At 46.9% G+C, this 21,911-nt stretch overlaps 1 protein-coding gene across 2 annotated transcripts in view; it reads left to right on the forward strand.

Annotated features, from left to right (window-relative positions):
- The window catches only part of COL5A1 (collagen type V alpha 1 chain), a 160,499-nt gene that overhangs the window by 83,956 nt on the left and 54,632 nt on the right, over positions 1–21,911 (forward strand). For both annotated transcript variants that reach the window (XM_074846323.1, XM_074846324.1), the window contains exons 12-20: positions 7,799–7,873; positions 9,411–9,503; positions 12,467–12,523; positions 12,683–12,736; positions 13,388–13,441; positions 14,270–14,323; positions 16,715–16,768; positions 17,688–17,741; positions 19,614–19,658. In XM_074846323.1, coding sequence (XP_074702424.1) covers positions 7,799–7,873; positions 9,411–9,503; positions 12,467–12,523; positions 12,683–12,736; positions 13,388–13,441; positions 14,270–14,323; positions 16,715–16,768; positions 17,688–17,741; positions 19,614–19,658 — 540 coding nt within the window. The remainder of the gene's footprint in view (positions 1–7,798; positions 7,874–9,410; positions 9,504–12,466; positions 12,524–12,682; positions 12,737–13,387; positions 13,442–14,269; positions 14,324–16,714; positions 16,769–17,687; positions 17,742–19,613; positions 19,659–21,911) is intronic.

Here is a 21,911-nt window from a genome sequence, read left to right on the forward strand (position 1 = left end):
TCCCGGGGTCACGCCAGCGCCCCTGTTTTGGGATTTCCTTATGCTCGTTTTGTGTCCCAGACTGCTCCTGGTGGGAAGGTGGCTCCTGTGCAGCACCTCACCTTTTCTGTACGTGGATTATTGGTCTGTACCAGGCGAGCCCTAGGAGGCTGATGCGTGTGCTTTAGCAATGGAGTAACTTAGGTTTTGCGTATTGGGTTTTGTTGTTACTTTAAATCAGTTTTGTCCCTAGCAGCCACTGTTTTGCAAACTGCTGCCTACAGAAGCCACCGTCTTCCTCCTCCTTCCCAAGCACTTTTGTGGGCTGTGGCCCCAGATCCCACAGTTTAGCACAGCGCGTTGCTCAGAGTTGTGTATCTGTTCGTTATTGCTGAGTTCTCACCTGGGATCAGGAATGACCTGTGCTCTGGCAGCTGCTGAACTTGAGCCTCAGGTCAGTAAGTGGTGCACAAGCACCATCCAAGCAGCCATCCGTGGGCTTGGCAGTGCTGAAAATTAAAACCCGCTCTCCTCACTGCCTGAGCTGAGTCTCTGAGACAACCCTTGTACCAATACATTCCTTATTCCCCTTTGCTCACCCACAGTTTGAGCTCATTCCCCCTTCCCGGCAGAGGCAGCCAGGCAAGTGGGGACCCTTTCACAGCTGCTTGGGCAGACAGGGACCATGCTGCACGCTGCTCCCAGCCCTGTACCCAGCGGGAATTTTGGCCTGATATCTAGTGGAAGATGACACCAAGTTGGGTGGGAGTGTTGATCACCTCAAGGGTAGGGAGGCTCTGCAGAGAGATCTCGACAGGCTGGAGCGATGGGCTGAGGCCAACTGTATGAGTTTCAATAAGGCCAAATGCCGGGTGCTGCACCTTGGCCACAACAACCCTCAGCAGGGCTACAGGGTTGGGGAGGAGTGGCTGGAGAGCTGCCAGTCAGAGAGGGACCTGGGGGGGGGGATTGATAATGAGCCAGCGATGTGGCCAGGAAGGCCAATGGTATCCTGGCTTGTATCAGCCATAGCGTGGCTAGCAGGGACAGGGGAGGGATCTTACCCCTGTGCTCAGCACTGGTGAGGCCGCCCCTCGATGAGTGGGTTCAGTTTTGGGCCCCTCACTCCAAAAAGGCCATTGAATGACTCGAGCGTGTCCAGAGAAGGGCAACGGAGCTGGTGCAGGGTCTGGAGCACAGGTCTGATGGGGAGCGGCTGAGGGAACTGGGGGGGTTTAGTGTGGAGAAGAGGAGGCTGAGGGGAGACCTCATGACCCTCTACAACTCCCTGAAAGGAGGGTGCAGAGAGGGGGGATGATTCTCTTGAACCAAGGAACAAGCAATAGGACAAGAGGGAATGGCCTCAAGCTGCACCAGGGCAGGGTCAGACTGGCTCTTAGGAAGGATTTCTTTGCAGAAGGGGTTGTTGGGCGTTGGAATGGGCTGCCCAGGGTAGAGGGGGAGTCCCCATCCCTGGAGAGGTTTAGGAGTCGGGTTGACCCAGCACTGAGGGATCTGGTGGAGTTGAGAACTGTCAGTGTGAGGTTCATGGTTGGACTGGAGGAGCTTCAAGGTCTTTTCCAACCCAGATGATTCTGTGATTCACCATAGCACAGACAGGCTCTGATTTTGCACAGAGGCTGAGATGGGCTCAGCCTCAGCTGTCAGAGCAGCTCGGTTTGGGTCTGAAACTAGAGGAGTGCATGTAGAGCCCTTGAGCAATGTTGGTTTGGGTGATGGAGCACCAAAATCAGGGCTGTGCTGGCAGGAGGAGAGCGGTTCCTGTCTCGATGCAGCCCAGCGGAGCGGCGCATGGGACCGCAGGCTGGTGCGGCAGCGGCACGGGGGGGACATGTGTACCAGCAGCAGTCGCCTCGCATGAGTAAATTCATTGATTTCTGCAGGTTTGTGTAAGCAAAACAAATGGAGCTTTTGGAGCTTGACACCATTTCGGTGCCTTGGTGCATTGTGATGTTGAGTGCAGTCAAATATGCTTTCAAAATAGCTTCTAGTGTACTGCTGTTTCATCTGGGGAATGGGGCTCCCAGCAGCCCTAACGCCAGCCTCCACCTGTGGCTTATGGTGCTGTGAGGCATCCCGACAGTCCTGTCAGCAAAAAGCCAGAAAAACGTGCCTACAGGTTGGTTTCTGAAGGCTGGCTTTGTTTGAGGTCTGTTTTTCCAGAGTTTCTCCTGGAAAGCGCGGGAGGGAGGAGAACAGCAGCGACACAGATCACAGGAGATGCACCAGCACACGCAACATCCCGCTGCTGTCACCCAGCGAATGCAAAAAACCTTCCCAAGGAAGGGAGCGCTTATCAGCAAACGCTTCCCTAATCTGATCACTGAGGTCCTGAGCATGTTTTTCTGGCAGATAAGGCAGCCCGCTACCAGTGGCAGGCTCGCATGTGCCGCAGCATCCTCCACCGATCCAACAGTTGGTTTCCAGATGGGGAACTGCATCCTGTTTGCCTCCTGGGTGCCTGGGGAGGGTAAGCTGGGGTCACCCAGGCTCTCTGCGTTTGTAGGGCTTCCTACTCTTCTGGCAGGTTTTGGTTGAATTCTGCTTAGACAAGGTGGGAAGAGTCAATGCTCAGGTTCAGATGGGGAGGTCTGGATAGAGAAGGAGTGTTGTGCTGTTCTGATGTGTCTTAGCACAGCTAATTCCTACAACTGCTGCTAAGGATTTGTGTTGTGGCCTTGCTTATCTCTTTTTTTATATTTTTTTTTTAAACTTTCTTTTCCTGTCTTAATTGAGCAACCTAAGACCCAGAAAGAATAGCAGGGAGAATTCACTCCATTGCAGAGGATCAGAACAAGATCTCTGCGCTACCAAGGATCTCACCTCAGCCTCATTTTTAATGCTGGAGTGGTGCCAGATATTTGCCATGGTTTCCTCTGTGGTTGCCATCAGGTGTTCATCAAACCCTCTGGTTTTCATTTTATCTTACTCCCAGCCTGGCTGTGGGCACAGCGATACCAGCTGAGGCACCTTTGGAGGTGACTAAGTGTGTTTATACACCAGGACACAAGAAGGGATGTATCAAAATATAAAAGCACCAATTAGACAGAAAGGATGAGTATTTTTCCCTAAGTTCTTCCTGGCCTGGCTCTCTGCATGGGTTAAGTGGAGGCTGAGCCTTAACTTTCACAGGTGTTATTTTTAAGCTGTTTTTTACCTCTCTCTTCTCCCCTAGGCTTTTAAAATCCAGCTGTGTTCCCTCTGCTGTCTGCTGTACCCTTGAGCTATCGTCCTTCCCTAGCGCTGCTCTTGCCGTCATTCCTCTTCCACCCATCGAGGTCATTCTCCATCCCACCTGCTCGTCAGCAATAAGCAAGGGATGGGGAACTGCCCCTCTGCAGTTTGGTGCTTTTCCAAATTACTATCCCCTTGGGTGGGTTTGGGACACCCCAGGGCCTGGCTGACTTCCCCGGGGGCACGGGCAGCAGGGGTTGGGTTCCCAGCTTTCCTGGCTGCTGGAGGACAAAGCAACCAGCGGGCTCCAGACCTTCATTATTCGCTTCCCAGCCCTATGACACAAATGTTGCAAAACACAACCCATGAGAGAAATAAAATCGTTGCTGGCCTGCACTGGGAAGTGTCTGCTGCGATTTTAAGGTGTACTTGAGGAGATTACTCAGGTGTTGGGGCATTCTTGTGGCAATGACCCTAACCTGGGCCCTGGTGCATTGTTTTTTTTTAATTAAGGCTCTTTGTTGCCTTGTTGGTCCACAGGGACTTGGCTGGAGTCTGCTGGCCGCTGCGCTCCTGCATCCCCCCTGGAGCATTGCTGTGAAGACCCCCACCTCATTTACACTCCTGGTGTATTTATTGTTTTTTGATGGAACAGTAATAATGTTTCTTGTGGTTGTGACATGATTGAGAACGAGAAGCCCTGACTGCTCCATCGATCGGTGCCTGCGAGCTCAGAAAGTCAATACGCAGCTGCGGGCTCAGCCCATGGCCAGGAGCCAGGGCCACTGCTCAGAGGTTGGCTTAACCCTTGAGACCCCGCAGTCCCGGTTCCTCCTGCACTACTCCGGCAGAAGGACCGAGGGAGGCCTCTGCATCCTTGGGTGCCAGACTTCATAGAGGATGGGCAAGCTGGGCAAGGTCTTTGCCTCTTGCAGTGGATTAGTCAAAAGAGCTGTTTGGGTTCATCAGGTTCTTGGTGGGTCGTCATCCTGCATGGGTCCTACATGTTGCCCAGCTTTCTCTTCTTCTCCCCTTGATGTGCTGCTTCTGCTCCAAAGAATTCAGTTGCCTGGCAGGATGGATGCTGACTCTGGTGACAAGGGAGTCAGTATTTCTGCTGTTTGTCCAGGCAGATGCAGACATTTGCTGGCCAGGCTTCTCTTGAAGCCAACCAAAGCCAAGCAGCAGCAGACACACTGTCCTCAATGATGTTGTTCCACACCCTGAAATGAAAGGCGTAATTTGCATTCTAGCACAGACGGCACATCTTGCTTTTCTGAGTGTCCAGAACAGAATGTAATACAACATATTGTGCACAGAGAAGTGATGAACTTGCAGAGCCAGGAACTGCAACTGTATTAAAATACTCCTTTTCAATTAGAGCTGCTCCTCTTTTAATTTGTTTGTTATTAACCCTGCGCATAGCTCATGAATTTACATGACACTTATATGTGTACAGTTAAGAACGTTTCCTATGCCTGCATCTGATAGAAAGACTTTTTATTTGCAATCAGGCAGGTGCACTGAATTAATATACCAACAATATTCAGCTATGTTAATATTGGCCAACACTCATTTAGCTCTGTTTTATTCATGATGTCAGTTTTTTCATTTATCCCAGTTATTTTACAACGTGAAGAAGAGCTGGCGTCACCGACAAAGCTGCAGAGCAGCCTGTTTGTGGGAGGTTTCAGAGGACTCGTCTGGGGCGGGGGAATGGTTTAGGATGACTTAGGCAGGTTTCTTCGAGCAGTGGGAAGAAGGAAATATGGCACTTGGGAGACCAGACTGGAACGAAGGAAGTGGGTAAATTTACTTCTTTGAAGAAGATGAGCTGCAGCATTAGGGCAAACTGCAGGTCTGTCACCGACCTCGTTGTGTGTGGAAAGCTGGGGTGTTGGGGTGCTCAGTCAGCATGGCTCTGGGGGAAGGCTGGTCACAGTGCAATAATAGCTCTATCTTCCAAGACCAAGCAGTCATTGCATCCCAGTGGATTTAGTCCCCTTGAGGACAGTTTTGCATCTCAGAAGTGTAACAGATCCCTAAAATCCTTTCTGGGGCTCTGAAAGGCTTGATGTTTTCAGAGTGCCCTTTTTTCCATCAGATGGCAAGGGCTGCCTTACCTAGAGGACCCCTAGAAAGATCATCTGCTGCATAATTTTCTGACCAGGGCTGGAAATGGCAGAAGAATAATCCTAGAGAGAGACACTTAAAACAAATTTTGAGTTTCAGTACTGTGGCTGCTGGGCACTGCTCCATCACTGTCTGCTACTCGAGGAGCCTGAGCACTAACACACTGAGGTTTCAGTTTAAACATTCCCTTGAAATATTGCATTAGTGTTTGCACTCAGCATGGCATTTTAGAGCACTGCACCAAATGAAAGTTGAAGTCCCCATCCCTGGCTGCTATATATCAGCAAATCTCTATTTACATAATGAGAGTGACACAGATTTATACCGACCGAGAGTCTGGCATGCTGCATTTCTTAAAGGCATTCATGAATTTAAATGTACAAAGTGCTTTATGGGTTTGATTTTCCTCCATGCCATTGCCCCCCGCTGCTCCACCCCGCAAGGAAAAGACCTCACACACCCAACCTGAAACAAAAAGAGGCGTTTATGTATAAAAACATTGCATCAACATTTGTCAGTCAGAGTACACACAGAGAGATAAACAAGCTTATTGCTGATCCATCATATGCAGGACCAGAGTTAAAGGAGAAGAGAAAGAGGGAAGAAAGTTTATTATATAAAATGAGTCTGGCCTAAATTATTTATTGTGCTTCTGCTCCAACAGATGGGACTGCCCTCTGCACCTCATCAGCAGAGTCAGGGACTCCGGTGTCGGCCAGACTAAGTAAACAGCATGAATGTAACATCATGAGCTTGTCTTGAAAAATGGATGGGCTGGTGTTATGCAGTCTCCCTTTGGCGCTGAGGGAGCTGCTGGATTTTTTTTTTTTTTTTTTTTTGCTGATAAATCACTGGCTGCAGCGCTGTCTGCTGCAGCGCTGGGAGCAGCTTTGTTATTCCGGGCCGGTTGCGGTGCAGAGCTCGGCTCCTCGTCCGCAGCACTGCTCTGCCCTGTAATTGTGGTGCAGGTCCAGCCACAGCCCAGCCGGAGCGATGGGCAGGGTGGAGTAGTGGCAGCTCTTCACCCCCACCCTGGTGCTGGGCTCTAATTTAGGGCTTGAAACTTTGGCTTGAATGTTTTGGGTTCCTTTTTAAGAGGGAGGGGAAATGTTAGTTGAACATGGTATAGAGGGAAGGGAAGAAGAGGGAACAAAGAGATGTGAGAGATGCAAAAAGATGCACCAAGATCTTGCTGGAAGCAGTGGGGCAAGGATAACGCTTCAAATGTTTTGGTTTGGTGGTTTGGTTTTTTTAAATGTTCTGATTTTTAGGGACTTTGTTGCCTGTCTTTCCCTCCTCCCTTTCCCACCTTTATCCACCTCTCTTTGCCTTGTGGGTTGAGTGTGCAACTTTCTCGGGCAAGATCTGGCTCTTCTGTGTCCCTGTAGCCTGTCCATGTATGTCTGTGATTTGTGGCAGGAGTTTATTTTTACTTTTGTTTGGTGTCTGCACAGGCTGGAGGGCTTCAGGCAGGTTGAAGAGAGTGAGAACTCATATAGATCTTTGCTGCTTGCCCTTCCAAGAGCTTTGGATTCTCCACAGATAGATTTATTATTGGTGTTTACTAAATAGGGGAGTGTCCAAGTCCTCAAGCCTGAGCCGTTAGCCAGGGAGTCCTGTCTGGCCATAAAAAGAGCACCAGGGCTGCTCTCGGCCTCACTGGGACGTGATCAAGTCACCCTTGCCTTGGGCTCCTTAAGCTGGTGTGAAAACTGCGATTAGGCATGCACACTGAGTAGTTGGATGTCATCCTCATTTGCATGTAGAATTGCTGGATGGATGTGCAAATTTGGGTTAACTTAAACTTTTTGCCAAGTACACAGTTGGGAATGCAAATAATCTATGGGCTGTCTTAGGAAAATTGGCCATATTTGATTATTTATAGCTTCATCAATAGATCTTTTACTGCATACTCGTTTCTTTAGTACAAGTTAAAGATACTCAACTGATGTTAATCAGCACAGCTCCATTGAGATCCTCAGAGTTTTGCTGATTTACAGCCGCTGACAGGATCACTCCATTGTAGATGGAAGTAAGACTAAAAAAAAAGACAGAAGAGAGAAAAATGGAACGACCCAGATGACTTAACATGTACAGAAATGTATTTATCTTTCCACGTTTCTATCTCGCTGACCTGAGTTATGAAGTTTCATATACATATATGGGTTTTAACAGACGCAGCTAAACATTGATTCCATTAACTCGGAACATTGCAGAGACTTTTATTGCTCGCTCGAAAATTTCATATGGCAGACCCTGGAAATATGAGGACCAGGATGTAAGAAGAGGGAATTACTAAGAAAAATTATGTGTGCTTACAGATGTGCTTCCAGAAAATCTACCATGACATTGGGATGTCTACATGCCCAATGCCTGTCTGTCAAGATAGGGAGCCTTTTATATTACGACATATGCCTTTACAGCCACGACTACTTACGCATGGATCTGACTAAAATGGCACTACAGAAGTTTATTTTTATTTTTCTTGTAGGGACCACCCGGTCGCCCAGGTCTTCCAGGAGCAGATGGTTTACCAGGACCACCAGGGACAATGCTTATGTTGCCTGTAAGTACAAGCGTAGCTAAAAAAGCATTTAAATGAGTCTGGCTTTGCTTTGCTACTGCTTAGTGCCTGTTCTTGCAGAAGTCTCCCATCTCTTTTACACCAAGGACACATTATAAAATATGGATCCGGATGGTTCCCCTTGTAAGTTTACATTTTGCAAATCACTGTAACTTCTTCCACTGGTCAAAAGCACAAGGCAGGTAGATAAAAATTTCCAGAAGCGATGAATAAGCTTAAGTGTTTCTGACTGGGCATGGTGTTGGAGAATGAAAGTCATGAAAAAGTAACTGAAGACACCTCCAAGGGCCCATTTTCCAGGCAGAACCCTCCCTCCTACAGTGAGGAACCTCTAGCAGCTCTTCAAAGCAGGTGCCAAAATTGTAAGCACCTGAATGAACCACTCTCTTTTGATGACCAGTGGTTAATCTGCATTGGTTTTTTTTCTCCTACATGAAGCTAGCAAGTACCGAGTCAGCCTTCTCGGTTCTGGGATGCTGAAGGAATGGTTATATTTTGTGTCTGCTTTGATGTGAGAAAGCCCTAAGGAAACCAGCTGCTGAAAATAAGTGGTTAGGTACCAAAAGGAAAGAGTCTTTAGTGAAAAACCGCAACACTCTTGTACAGGCTCCAAATGGTAGGGTGATACTTGTGTAGGTTCCTGGCAGGGTGCCTAGGACAGCCTGGGCCAAGTGCTCAACATGGAGCTTAGCTGGCCACTACAATACATTTGTTGGCCCCTACAGTAACCAACCGTAGGCCTATAAATTGCATCTTTGAATCTGCTTGCCAAGTTCATGTGGTCATATACCTAGCGCCAACCAAGAGAAACGCGGAGGTGAAATGGAGGTGAAAGAGCCGTCCAAGTAGGTTCTGCAGCCTGGAGAGTCCTTCTTGCAAAACTCCAAACACACATGCAATTAAGGCGGGAGAAGGGTGTGTGTCCTGGAAAGTGGGCTTGTAGCTGTTGGGGGTGGAAGAGGCAGAAGAAAACATTAAACTCCTTCCCTTTCAAGTTTGGGAAAATAAAACATTAATACTTGGGTTTTTTTAAATCCTTTGTGTGCTGAAGGATCCTGGCTTGAACAATAGTCCAAACTCTGTTCTTTGAAGTGTGCTGCCACACTTGAGAAATACAGCCTTTGTCCTGGGACAAACAGGCAGCTACAGCCAAATAACCTGATGCAACCCCATCTCCGGGGGTCTCCTGGCCAACAGCATCCGCACGGGGAATATCAGCTCTGTGAGAACTTTGCATTTTGTTTAAACGGTGGTGTGTGAGGTCCTTACAGTTCAGAGCCTACAATCCCTCTTATTGTGCGTTACTTTGAGCTGGCAGGATTTGCTGTGTGGGTACAGACGTGGGAAACGGTCGGTTTGTGCCTGGGAGCTGGGTGACCTGAGAATGCGGTGGATGGTCTGGAAGGACAGTGGTGGGGTTGGGTCAGTCATGCTGAACAGAGTTGTTTAGGAGCGAGGCTAGCGTGAGGGTGAGGGACAGCAACCCTGTGACCTGCTTTCTCCATCTTGTTCCTATCAGTTCCGCTTTAGTGGAGGAGGAGATGCTGGCTCTAAAGGACCTCTCGTGTCAGCCCAGGAGGCCCAAGCCCAAGCCATCCTGCAGCAGGCCAGGGTAAGTGAAGGGCGGTGGGGATGTCTCTTGCAGCAGGTGCCCAAGGAAGCAGAGGAGGACCAGAATAAATGTCTCGGAGGAGATGTCTTCATAGTTGCACCATCCATAGTGCTAGTGGTGGCGACAGCCTCTCATCTAAGTTGGAATTGCTTGTGTGGCTTGAGGTGATGACATCTGGATGACTTGGCCTTTTCCTAATGGCCAGCAGTAGGCTAGGCCCTAGAAACATGGTTTTAAATTGCCTGCAGACCTCAGACCAGGCCTTCAGCCAGTGCCAGGAGACATAGACCTCTTGGCTTCAGTAGTGTTTATGCTGAGAGTTTTGAGAGTATACGAACAGCTGTGGTATGTGCTGTAGGGGTTTTCTTTCCTTCTTTTGTTTCATTTTTTTTTTCCCAGTAAATTGTAATAATTAAATGTATGTCACAGATGTAAACTGTTCCCAGCTCCATGATTCTCAACAGGCAGACTGCAATTTTCTTTAATATATTTATTTGGAAATACATGATGACTATCCATGCAACCTTTTTTTCCTTGTATGACCTTATTGATTGATGATCACATAATTCCTGGTGGTGGTCATTATGTAGGTTTGCTGGTGAAACAAGATCAGCTGTGCACATTCCCAGTGCAACTCCTGTTCCCTGCCTAGATGAGTACCTTAATGTATAAGGCTTCATAGTCATCTGTTCAAAATAAAACTTAATTTCTAGCCAGTACAGCTTTAAAATTTTTCTTCCATGAGTGCCTGTGTGAAGTTAAATTTAATCGTTGACATGTTAAAAGCAGAGATGCAAGAGGCACAATTACAGCAGAAGGGAACACGCGGGGACCCCACAAGTGCCCTCCTGCTGTGTTTGCCCTGATCTTGCCCAGGAGAGACCAAATCCTGGCTGTAAGCACACCCTTGCAGTAAAGGGGAAAATACAAGATAATTTAGGGAGGCAGTTTGCAAAGGGACACAGCTCTGGGGGTGCTGCTTCTCTCCCTGCCAAATGCAGTCATCCGGGGACAGAGCTTAGGTGTGCTCCTCAGGTCCGAAGCCCACATGTGTCTGCAGCTGGGATATGTGGCTCGGATGTAGCCAGTCTGTTATTCAGAGCTGTTGGCAGTCGCTTTAGCTCAGACTTTTTGGGCCAGTCTGCTGAAATAGGCTGAAAAGCAATTTATTTCACCCTTGAATGAAATAAAGTCCATTGGGGTCTCCACCCAGATGGAGGCACGTGCCCCTTTTAGGTTTACAACAAGGGGTTTGGCTTAGCTGGGGTTATTCTGGTTTCCATCTAACTCCTCTCTTACAAAGGAATTTGATTTTATACATATTCAGGGAGAGTATAGGGCCCTGATGCCACTAGCCACTGCATTTTCCTGTCCATTAACCTTGCTTTGAGAATAATGTTGGTGGATTATGTTTCTGTTGTTACCTTGTCAGTCTTAATTTCAAGGCTGCCTACAGTTTTTCCATCAGCATTTTATTTTGCTGGGAAATAGAGGTTTTGCCCAGATGAACATTTCATGAGAAGCATCTGCTTTCTCAGACTCTCTGTTCTTGTTCTTTTTTTTTTTTTCTGCCTGGTGAAAATTGTGACTGTTATGAAAAAACAAAGAACCTTCCTCCCCTCACTCAAAGTCCCTTTTCTCTGTCTTTTTAATTTTCAATTTTTGGGAAAAATTTAAAATATAGATAAATCCTGGGGACTTTTGGGCTGTGAATGGAAAAGTTGAATATTTCCATAGAGGAAAAATTCCATTTCTTGGTTAACTTCAATCTGTTGTCAGCTGAAAACCCTGATACCAAAGCAGAAAGGGAAATAAATGACATTTCTTTTGTTGGGGAAGTTACATGATATGGCAGGAATGGAAAAAGAGTCCTGCAGGGTGGAGGGATATCTTCTTTCCTTTTCTGAGGCTTTGTTTTTCTTGTTACCGTTGTTGTTAATTGCATTATTAGGTTGATTTATTCCCTTAAAATTTGGCTTTCACTAGACACTGAACATTGTCCCAGCCAGCAGTGTTTCAGAGCATTTCCCTTTTAATGGGGTGTTGTAAAAAGATGCCACATAATCTAGCATTTGTGCAATATTTATGCCATTCCAAGTGCAATCACGGGTAGATTTTAATTACTGGAGTACACAGATAATTGCAACTCTTTTAAAGTGTTGAATTGTCACGAGAGAACAAATTGTCCGAGGGATGTTTTAAAGTGTGGACCAGCCCCATTACCCACCATGGAAATTACTGACTTGATGCATGGTTACATGACTCCTTAATTATTGAGCTAAAAGCCCCCTGTTGCAAATAGAATTGTCGTTCTGTTTGCAGGATATTAAATAGTAACAAAAAAAGGAAAAAAAATCCTCCAAAACTCCTAGGATGAAAAAGAAAAATCCTCCTAAACTGAACTAAGATCATAAATATATGTGAACAAACCCCTATAAGCCTGTCCAGGCAAAGTTTTGATGTTTACCTTCAATAATTTGTTGCCAAAAGCATCCATTTTATTGTGGCTATATGTGATGATGGAAAAGGGAATCGGACCTGCAGGGGCAGCTTCTCATCTGGTTAAATGCAGGTAGCTCCTCGCCCCTCCATCTGCCCTGGGTCTGGGCCAGGGTGTGTCTACACGCACCTGTACAGGGGTTTTGTACTTTATGTGCACGGTGCAGAGTTGGTGTAAGGGGTGAGGATGCCTGTAGGCAGGCAGGGTGAAGGTCCATATGTCCTCTCAGCAGACCCATGCACCGTCTGGGGGCTTTGCCCCTTTGTGGCTGCAGAAAGGAGTTGGTGGGGCAGCAAGTTGGATGCTTTTGGGTAAATTCACAGAGGGTACAAACGTTGCTCCAAGGATTTGTAGTTCTTGGGGTGTGGAGAGAACGTGTGGATGTTGGGGCGATGGTGGCTTTGTGCTGTTGCAGCGATGGAGCAGAGACACCAACTGAGCCACGTTTCTCTTTCTGTTGCAGCTGGCACTGAGGGGACCAGCGGGTCCAATGGGTCTGACGGGGCGGCCGGGCCCCATGGTAAGTGAACGGGCAAGCGAGGACGGAGCAGACCCAGCCGGCGCTGGCTCCGTGGGTGCTCTGGGTTACCTGCATGAATGGCTCTTTCTTAACATGGTATGAAGCTTCCCTCTGGCTCTGTTGGGGAAAAATGTAATAAATCATGTTCTCTGTCCAAAGGGACCCCCAGGCAGTGGAGGACTAAAGGGAGAAGCTGGAGACATGGGACCTCAGGTGAGTACGGGCAAATCGGGCGACCGGGGGATCTGGGGGGGGGAAAGGAAGGCGTGGAGCAGCCAGTTCTGCTTTAGAGGCTGTTGTGAAGGAACAATTCAGTAACCCAATGCCAGCTGAAAGTAGGAAGGTGTGGGAACATCTGTTTTGCATGTAAATGTCCCTTCATGTATCCAAATGCAGACTCAAGACATAATTTTAAGCCAACGATGTAAAATTCTGCAGGTGGTAGTCCTTTCCTGCAAAGACATCCGTGGAGGAGTCCTGTAAATATGAGACAGGTTGGAGTGTGGGGAGTTCGCTAATGCTCAGGAAATTGTTCTTCCAAGCCGTAAATCCTGCATTAAGGGAAAGTTCCTATTTCCTAATGGTGAGGGCAGTGATTTGTCTCCACCACATGGAGCTGCTTGCAGGGCAAAAGCTTCCTCGTGGATGAATTCATGCAATTCCTGTCCAGAGATGCTCAGTCCTGAGCCTTTCCTGTGTATTTTGAACCACGAGCTCTACTCGAGGGATTCATGTCCCTTTTTTGTAGCCCTGGTGACCCTGACAGCCCCAGCAGCGCCTGGTCTGCGATGCCAGCAGGCGTTGGGTCCGTCTGTTGTGCCTTTGGGTGATGGCATTTCTTCCTCTCTCCTTGATGTCTTGCAGGGTCCACGAGGCATCCAGGGTCCTCCTGGTCCAGCAGGAAAACCAGGCCGCAGGGTAAGTGTCCTGGGAGCTGCGCTGACGGCTGCATTAACTATAATTTCTGCTAGAAATTGTTTCTGCTGCCAAACAATTTCTGAGCACCGAGCGTGTTGCACAAGAGCAGGCCGGCGGCCAGCCGGTGGCTTGTCCAGGAGTTCTCTGTCCATCTGGGCAGACGCAAATGAGGATGAGAGTTAAAAGCCGGGCGGTGTGGGGAGAACTGCAAGTTTCTTGGTCTTAATTTTTTATTTTTTGCCCTGTGGCGTTGAGGCTGTAGCTGCATAAACACTCCGGGCTGGTTTGGACAGTCCCCAAGTCTGTAGTGTGCGAGGAGGATCCAGTCCCCCGAGGGTTGCTGAAGCCGGTATAAATTGTGCTCACTCGCTCTGTCGACATCCCTGATGCTGATTTTTATTTTACTCCATCCTCTGGCTTGTCGTGATTCGGCTTGCCAGAGGAAGAAACAAGTCTTTTTTGTGACCCACTTCTGGCTTGCTTAAAAAAAAAAAAAGTATCTCATTTCAATATGCAGACATCATCATTAGCATATCTTAAAATGTGCTGGAAGATAATTATTTCAAATTAAAATCAATGACCATGTCCCAGCATCCCATCTAGTGAAGCAGCTTCGTTGCCATTTGTCTCACACCCCTCATTAGCACCAGGCTGAGCCCGGGGTGCTGCTTCAAAAACAGACCAGCATTTTTTCCCTCACCAAGGGAAGCTGCTCCCCAGCCAGCGATCCGACTTAAATAAAACTTCACTCGGCCACAGACCAAAGAGCAGATGTCCCTGCGGTCCTGCCTTACCCTTTGTATTTGACTTTGCTTTTCTCTGTTGCAGGGACGAGCTGGCAGTGACGGTGCCCGGGGAATGCCAGGCCAGACAGGACCAAAGGTAGCGCCACGTATTTATGTGCTTTTGGAATCTGCATCTTCTTTTTAGCAAGCATGAACTGAGGGGCCCTTGGCAGAAGGAACCCACCTTGCTTGGAGGAGGTTGTTTAAATGGTCCAGCAGCTCCTGTGAAGTCATGAGCTCCATGTTTGAGAGAGGGAAGTTAAGCACACACCTAGAAGGCAGAATAGCAATCTTTCCTTTCTTTTCCTTTCTTTTTTCATGCAAATTTTTTAAATTGCTGGATCCTCTTAAGAATGAAATATGTTCCCTTGGCTGCAGTTGTAGAACAAATACTTTGGAATCCCAATTATGAAAAACAAACATGAATGAGCGGTTGGAAATGTCCTAAAATATAACTACCAAAAAAAAAAAACCTATTAACTGGGTGAGAAAATGTAGAAGGCGTGGTGAGGAATTTTAATGCCCTGTATTTTTATTTGAGACAAAATCCCTTCATTCAGCTGTGATCTGCTGGTATTATGAAGCAAGAAAGAAGCTGTTCCACTGAAATTGAATGCAGAGAAAGTTTGCTCAGGGAATCATGTATTAGAAGGTTTAAGTACTTTACTATGTAGATACTTAAAGCTGGAATAGATGGGGGGTTTTGATACAGAGACAGGAGACTCCAAATCATTTATCCAGTAAAGTGCTTTAATGAGCGTCAACTGCCCTCAAAGGAGTGGATGCCAGGGAAGAAGGGAAAACAGAATAATGAGCAGAGCTGGAAAGGAGAAGGAAATTTGCTGTGAGCAGAGACAGAGCGATGCTCTAGGACCTGCCAGAAGGAAGGAGCTGGGTACAACTTGGCCAGTCTTGGCCAGACCTATCTGTCCTCCAATCCGCTCAGGTGTATTCGACTTTCCTTGCTAATAGGTAAAAGATTTGTGGAAGGGAGGAGCTGGTGCTATTTTCACATACCATTAGTATGTGAAAATGCAAGTGGCTTCATGTCTTTACAGAGAAAAAGGGACTTTTCTATCTATCTACTGGGTGGTGCTTGCTGCCTTCTGCCCTGGGCATTAGGAGATGGTGTCACCCACAATTTTCAAACGCCCCTGTCTCTTCTCATATTTCCAAAGAGTTGAGGCTTTCAGGAAAAGGCTGTCTCTCTGCATTCCTGTCCCAATTTCCCCCCAGCACACAGGAGACCTGTAACAGGGCACAAGTTTGGAGAGAAACCCTTGAGCTCTCCACATCCCAACCCGCAGGAGCTGCATGGGCACGGGCGAAAGCCCTGGGAGGGCAGGCTCCTGCTGCCCGCCTGCTCTAGGACTAATGGGGTTCTGCTTTTTCTCCCTCACACTTGAACTTCTCGCCGTTGCCTGTTTCCTTTGGGAGCATCCACGGACCTGGGCAGGGGACATGAGGAGCACACTCAGGGGACGTTCGGCATGGTCATTTGCAGGCAGATGCTGGCAAGCGCTGCCTGTGTTCTGCCAGCGTGAGGTTGCATGACTTTCTCAACACGGTGCCAAGCACAAATTAACACACCCGGTCTCTTAGCAGAGCTCATTATTTTGAGCTTGGCATCATGCTCCCCAGAAGGATGCCCAAAGCTCTGTTTGGCCCAGAGCTGCATTTACAGCAGTAGACAGTGGCAGGAGCTACTGGAGATGTATAAGAAGAGAGGTATGCTGGGAACTATCCTTGCCTTGATTTGCCTTCCCAGTACGAGTAGTCTGGGGCTATATATCCCCTATACATCCCGGTCTCACAGGTGGTTTTGTGGCTGGTCGGGCAGAGCAGGCTGCTCTTTCTTTGCAGGGTAGCATGGAGATGCCCCTTTCGCAATACCCTTAAGCATCCATGTGAAGTTGCCAAGTTTACCAGCTGATGACATTCCTTTTTAGGTCAAAATAGAGCTGTCTTCTGACCTTGACTTCATTAAGACATTTTCCAGAATTTATTTGTGTAGATATTTGTCTCCTTGGAGTGTCCAGGAGGGTTAAAAGGATGTATGGGATGGATCGTAGTAAAGCTCAAGGTGGTGTTTGGGGACCTATTGGCAGGCGTGGCAATACTAGTGTCCAGTTTGCTCACCAGTGGATTGTCATTTGTAATTCCATGGAATTAATAAATAAATGGACTAGAAGAACCTGTCCAGAAGTGAGATGCTTTAGATCATACAGAAGTCACCCAGAGAAGCTCTGAAATCCACACAAAAAAACATTTAAAACCGTAGGTGCTGAGGGAAGAGGGACGAGGTAAAATGACTTTGAGCTTTTTCCTTTTTTTAATCCATAACTTTGAAATCATCACTGGTCTGATGGGAGGCGAAGGCTGAATGTCTGAGGGAGAAAATCGATCCCTCCTTGACACAGAAGGGAAACAAATTGGAAAGATATTCAACAGCAGGTGGAAATGTGTACTAAACTGGTTTTTCTTTTAGGGTGACCGAGGATTTGATGGCTTGGCTGGTTTGCCTGGTGAGAAGGGAAATAGAGTAAGTTATCTTCCACTTGTCTTCTGGCCACGGTCTGTAATGAAACCTTGGCAGGAGGAGGTGGCTGGGAGGTGCTGGGGGGAGGGCAGCTATTGCTGGGGACAAGCTACAATGGTGCAATTAGGAGAGGATGAGTGTCCCGTAAGAGCATGCAGGATGTCACAGCATCCCTCCCAGGCACGCCATTCACATCCTGGGAAGCTGCAAGGTCCTTCTGGGACTGCTTGAAATTGGAAAGGAGGGGGAGAAAAATTGCCTTAATAAAACACAGACTGAAAAATAAAGCAAGAGGCAAATCTGCTTTTAGACAGTGCAGTTGTGGATGGAAATTGCCAGAAATTATAATGGGATTCTTCTCTTTATAATTAAACAATGGGGAAAAAAATGCAAGACGTCGGTTATTTTGGCAGGCTGTTCGTGCCTGCCCTCCCTAGAGAGTGCAGCCATTGCTTTATAAAGCAAGGGAGTGTTTGAACAGCAGAGATTGCATCGTGATTACAAGCTACACAGGAAAGGGAAGACGGTGCCTGAGATGCTTAATCAGCCAGAAATGGAATAACATGCCTTGGGTAAAGCAATAACCACCTGCAGAGCCTGAGTCCCTCTCCTGAAGGAGCTACAGTGCCTGCTTGGTTCCCAGACCCCTGCCAAGGTGTCACCAGTCAGTCCCGTGAGCTCTAGACCCTGGAGGACATTAGTCTGTCAGTGCTGGAGCCAACGCATGGTCCTGAGCAGGTAGAGAAGGGGCTGCAGCTTCAGAGAGCACAGGGAGATGGGAACTGCGAGGGTATGAGTACCTTCAGCACATGGTGCAGACAGAAAAGTCAAGTCTGTTGCTTGGTTTCTCAATGTTACCTCATGTTTTCTATTGCCAGAGAATCTCTGCCTTCTCTTAAGCTTTTCTGCTGTTTCTTTATAGGGTGAGCCAGGCCCCCATGGACCCCCAGGGGCACCTGGAGAGGATGGGGAGAGGGTAAGTCTATCTCTGGATTCAGCAGTCCTTTGAATTCGTAATTAACTCCTGTAAACAAGAAGCAGATGCAATATCAGCCAGAGACGTGGCAAGAGCAGCCAGCACCAGTATGTCATCTGCTGCCATTTGGCAGCGGCAGCACCTCGTCCTTGTGTCCTGGGGATGCTGCGGGTCACCATGGCAAGAGGGAAGCAGAGCAAGGGGGTGGAAATAAAAGTGAAAAGAGGAATTTGTTTTTGAGGATCCGGTTAGAAAACTCAGTTTTTGTTAAAATCAAAAAATAACAGAAGGAAAACGTTTATCCTCTAGGTGTGTGAACTATCACTTCTGATTTTCTAAGATCCAGGAAACTGCAGCAAGACTTGGGGAATAGAAATTCCAGACAGATGTGGGAATTAAAGATTAAATTATTCACTTCTCCTTCCACACTGTTTAGTCAATAATCGAAGGCCTTCAGCAAAGCTCAAACTAAGTGATTACAGGTCTAGAAGGGCTGGTTTAAGAGGAGAGATTGAAAATGCTGAATCCATAGCTGTGAGGAGCGAGTATGGATTTCCCAGGCTCTAATCCCCCTCCATGATTTCTTTCCACCTTTGGCTATTGGTTTCCTCTGTAAAACACAGGCAATAACACCTTCCTCACCATGAGGTTGTGAGGATTAATTAGTTGTGGCTGTGAAGTGGTTTTAAATTGGAAAGACCACACCTGTGTCTTGTGGTGGAAGAACAAGCGTCTGGAGAACTTTCATCCTAGAGAGAAAAGGAAACCTTTCAAGGCGTGCGGGGAGAGAAGCTCAGAGGGCATAACTGGGAAGAACATGAATTTTATCAGCGGAAGAGGAGGGTGTACAAGGGCTGGCTGCTATTGATCTCCTGAGAAAGAGCCTCAGGTTTTAGATGATTTAAAAGAAATACAGGGGAACCATCTAATACTCCTGGGGGATCAGTGGGGCATCAGCAGGACATGGGAGTGGAGGGGTGAGCAATTACCCCTTTGCTGCTTCTGGTTTATTTGAGGACCCCCATGGACTAATTTGGCTAAATCACGTTCCCCGGGGCAGTGCTCCTGTGCTGGCTTCCCATTCAGTTTGATACTAAATCATGCGGTTATTGACTTGCGTGCTCTGAATTGTTTCTACAATATCTTGTATATTAGCAAAATCCATCTTTATAAACATCAACATGAATGTTGAAGTACCCTTACAGCATTTCTAATCCTTGGTAAATGCTGCACACGCAGTATGAGTCTCCAGGCTTATGAGGTCTTCCTTATGCACAGCTACCCTTTTATTATCTCGTGTCCAGAGAAGGGCAACGAAGCTGGTGAAGGGTCTAGAGCACAGGTCCTATGAGGAGAGGCTGAGGGAACTGGGGGTGTTTAGCCTGGAGAAAAGAAGATTCAGGGGAGACTGATCACACTCTACAACTACCTGAAAGGAGGTTGTAGCGAGGTGGGGGTCGGTCTCTTCTCCCGAGTAACAAGCGATAGCACAAGAGGAAGTGACCTCAAGTTGCTCCAGGGGAGGTTTAGATTGGATATTAGGAAAAATTTCTTCACTGAAAGGGTTGTCAAGCGTTGGAACAGGCTGCCCAGGGAAGGGGTTGTGTCACCATCCCTGGAGGTATTTAAAAGACATGTAGATGCGGCAGTTAGAGACGTGGTTTAGTGCTGGACTTGGCTGTGTTGGGTTAACAGTTGGACTCGATTTTAAAGATCTTTCCCAGCCTAAACGATTCTATGATTACCCCAACAAAGCTGGTTTTCTGTGTGATTATTATTGCACAAGAATAAAACACCTGTGATGCAGCTGAAGTATAACTGGTTTGTTCTGTCTCTTTTTCCTCTTCTCTCTGCGCCTTTGCTGCTGAGCAGGGAGACGATGGCGAAGTCGGACCCAGAGGTCTGCCTGGAGAACCTGTGAGTATCTCCTCTTTGCCTTGATGTACAGCAGCACCGCTTTGGTCAAGGTCTTGATGCGATAACTGTGGTTTAGGGGTCCTGTGGGGCAGCTCTTCTGGTGCTAAGCAAGACCTCTGAGGTCCTGCAGGGACTGAGTTTCTCCTGCTTGAACATCTGTGTGAACAGTTCAGAGAGTTACCTTTGCTGTAACAACTCTGTTTTCCCACTAAGAGGGCTACCAAGAAGACGAGATGTTTTCTGGGCTTTTTTGTTTGGTTGACTTTTTGTGTTTATTCTTTTAATGAGCAAAGTCCTTATTGATTTTGACAGCTCCCTGGCTAGCGTTTGGAATTTTAAACCCTATAATTTTAAATGTGAAGCTTAGCTTAGATTGGTCTCATACCTTTCCTGCATGTACATTTCTTCCTGAAGTGTTATTTAGGATTCAGGTAAGAAGGCTAGGGTAGAAATGATGCATGGCATGTGTGAAATACAGCCTTCAGGAGCGTTCATACCAAACTCCAGTGAGAAGTGGTTTTGTCTGCTGTCGCTCGGGCAATGGCAGCAATTAGCCATGCGGTTCCCTCGTCCGCCCGCTTAGTTTTGTGCAGTGTGAGTGATCCCTCTTAAATCTCAACATGAAATCCTGGCAGCATTCAGCTCAAGAGGACTTTTGCGCTCACTTCAGTGGGGTCAATATTCTGTTCACAGTGCACAAAGCTTCATAAATCTGCAGAGTTTGTCAACGTTTGGGCCTCCACATGCTGCGAACACCAGGGCTAGCGAAGGAGGAAGTTCCTAGTATTGATAAAGTTAAAAAGAGATGCTAGTGGTGTTGAACAAAAATCCCCTGACCAGCCCAAAGCAGTGCTTTCGGGGAGTATCCCACCGAAAAGAAACAGTTGGGTTGTCAATTTGTGACTCTGAAAGCATTTTTTTCCCCAATGCTAAGTATTTTTTTACTTTACTGGCAATGGTAAACTCTGCTTCTGGCTGTCTGTAGATTTTTGTATGTAGTACAGTTGTTGGCTGTTTATTTAATCCAAAATGCATTTCCTTTGTTATGAAAAGAACATTAACTATCTATCATTTACTATCGGCTTTGCTTTCAAATTGTCTTATTTTGTTGTTCTAAGGCCCAGCATGGTGGCCTGAGAGTAATTGATGAGAACTGTTGGACACACTTCATGTGAGAAAGGGAAGAGTTGGCATTTAAGGACTCACTGGAACTAAATTATAGACGAGATGTCTGATTAACTTCTGGGAAGGATTAATCAACTCAGCTATCTCCTTAGCACATGTCTAAGCAATAACTTATGGGTTATTAACTTCTTAAAAGCATTTATGTGCTCAGGTAACACAGTAACAAAAGAGGAACTTAAATGATGATAATGCATGCAGGGAAGTTTATTCTTATTTCAGCAATATGAGGAAAAATATCTGTGATGGCCAGAGTGAAGGTTTAAACTGCATCACAGGAAACATTTTGTCATAAATACATACACCCTAAATCTGCATGTTTGTCTTTTTTTCTCCCCTGAGCCAAAAGAGGTTCTTTCCAAATTTAATGACAACTGAAATTAGTGGTGGGACTTCAAAATTTGTTTCCCTTCATCCTGCTCCATTTCCTTCCAATTCCCATCTCCAGTTGATGCAGACAGAGTTTCTGCCCTGCCTGGGGCTCAGCATGCAAGGCTTTAGCCTGTGAAGGTCTCCAGTGGCTGGGACAGATCACTTGGTTGATGCATCCAGTTTTTGCTGCAACATGCGGGTTTTCTGCACAATCAAAATCCCTGCAGTCTCCAAGATCAGACACTTTCTTATGTCTCCTATTTTATCCTGTAACATTTCATTTTAACTCCTCTGTCCTCTCTGCATCATAAAAAGGCACGTATAATATTTGGGCAGACAGATAAAACTGCCCATCAATCAAAACCAATTTTCCTCCGTGACGGTGAACGAGCACCATCCTTGTAAATACCCAGAGCTCCCCTGTGGTCCCTAATTTGAGAAAGGGCCACCATTTAAAATGTGAGCTTTCAGATCTGCAGCTGAGTGCGCACGAGGCTCCATCCCTTTTCTTTTACTACAAACACACCTGAAGGGTCAAGGTAGAGGAGGTGCTGGCATGTGATTTTCAAAGTTTCCTGTTGAATGAATACAATTCTCCAGCCATTACTCTGCTTATTCAATGTGATGTTCCAATCCTACCAATTTTCCTGAAGATGATGTGTGAGGTTAAATCTGGTGAGAAAGCTAGAAATGGAAAGA

The sequence above is a fragment of the Strix aluco genome, chromosome 20 (genome assembly GCF_031877795.1).
Source record: "Strix aluco isolate bStrAlu1 chromosome 20, bStrAlu1.hap1, whole genome shotgun sequence".
Classification (NCBI taxonomy): Eukaryota; Metazoa; Chordata; class Aves; order Strigiformes; family Strigidae; genus Strix; species Strix aluco.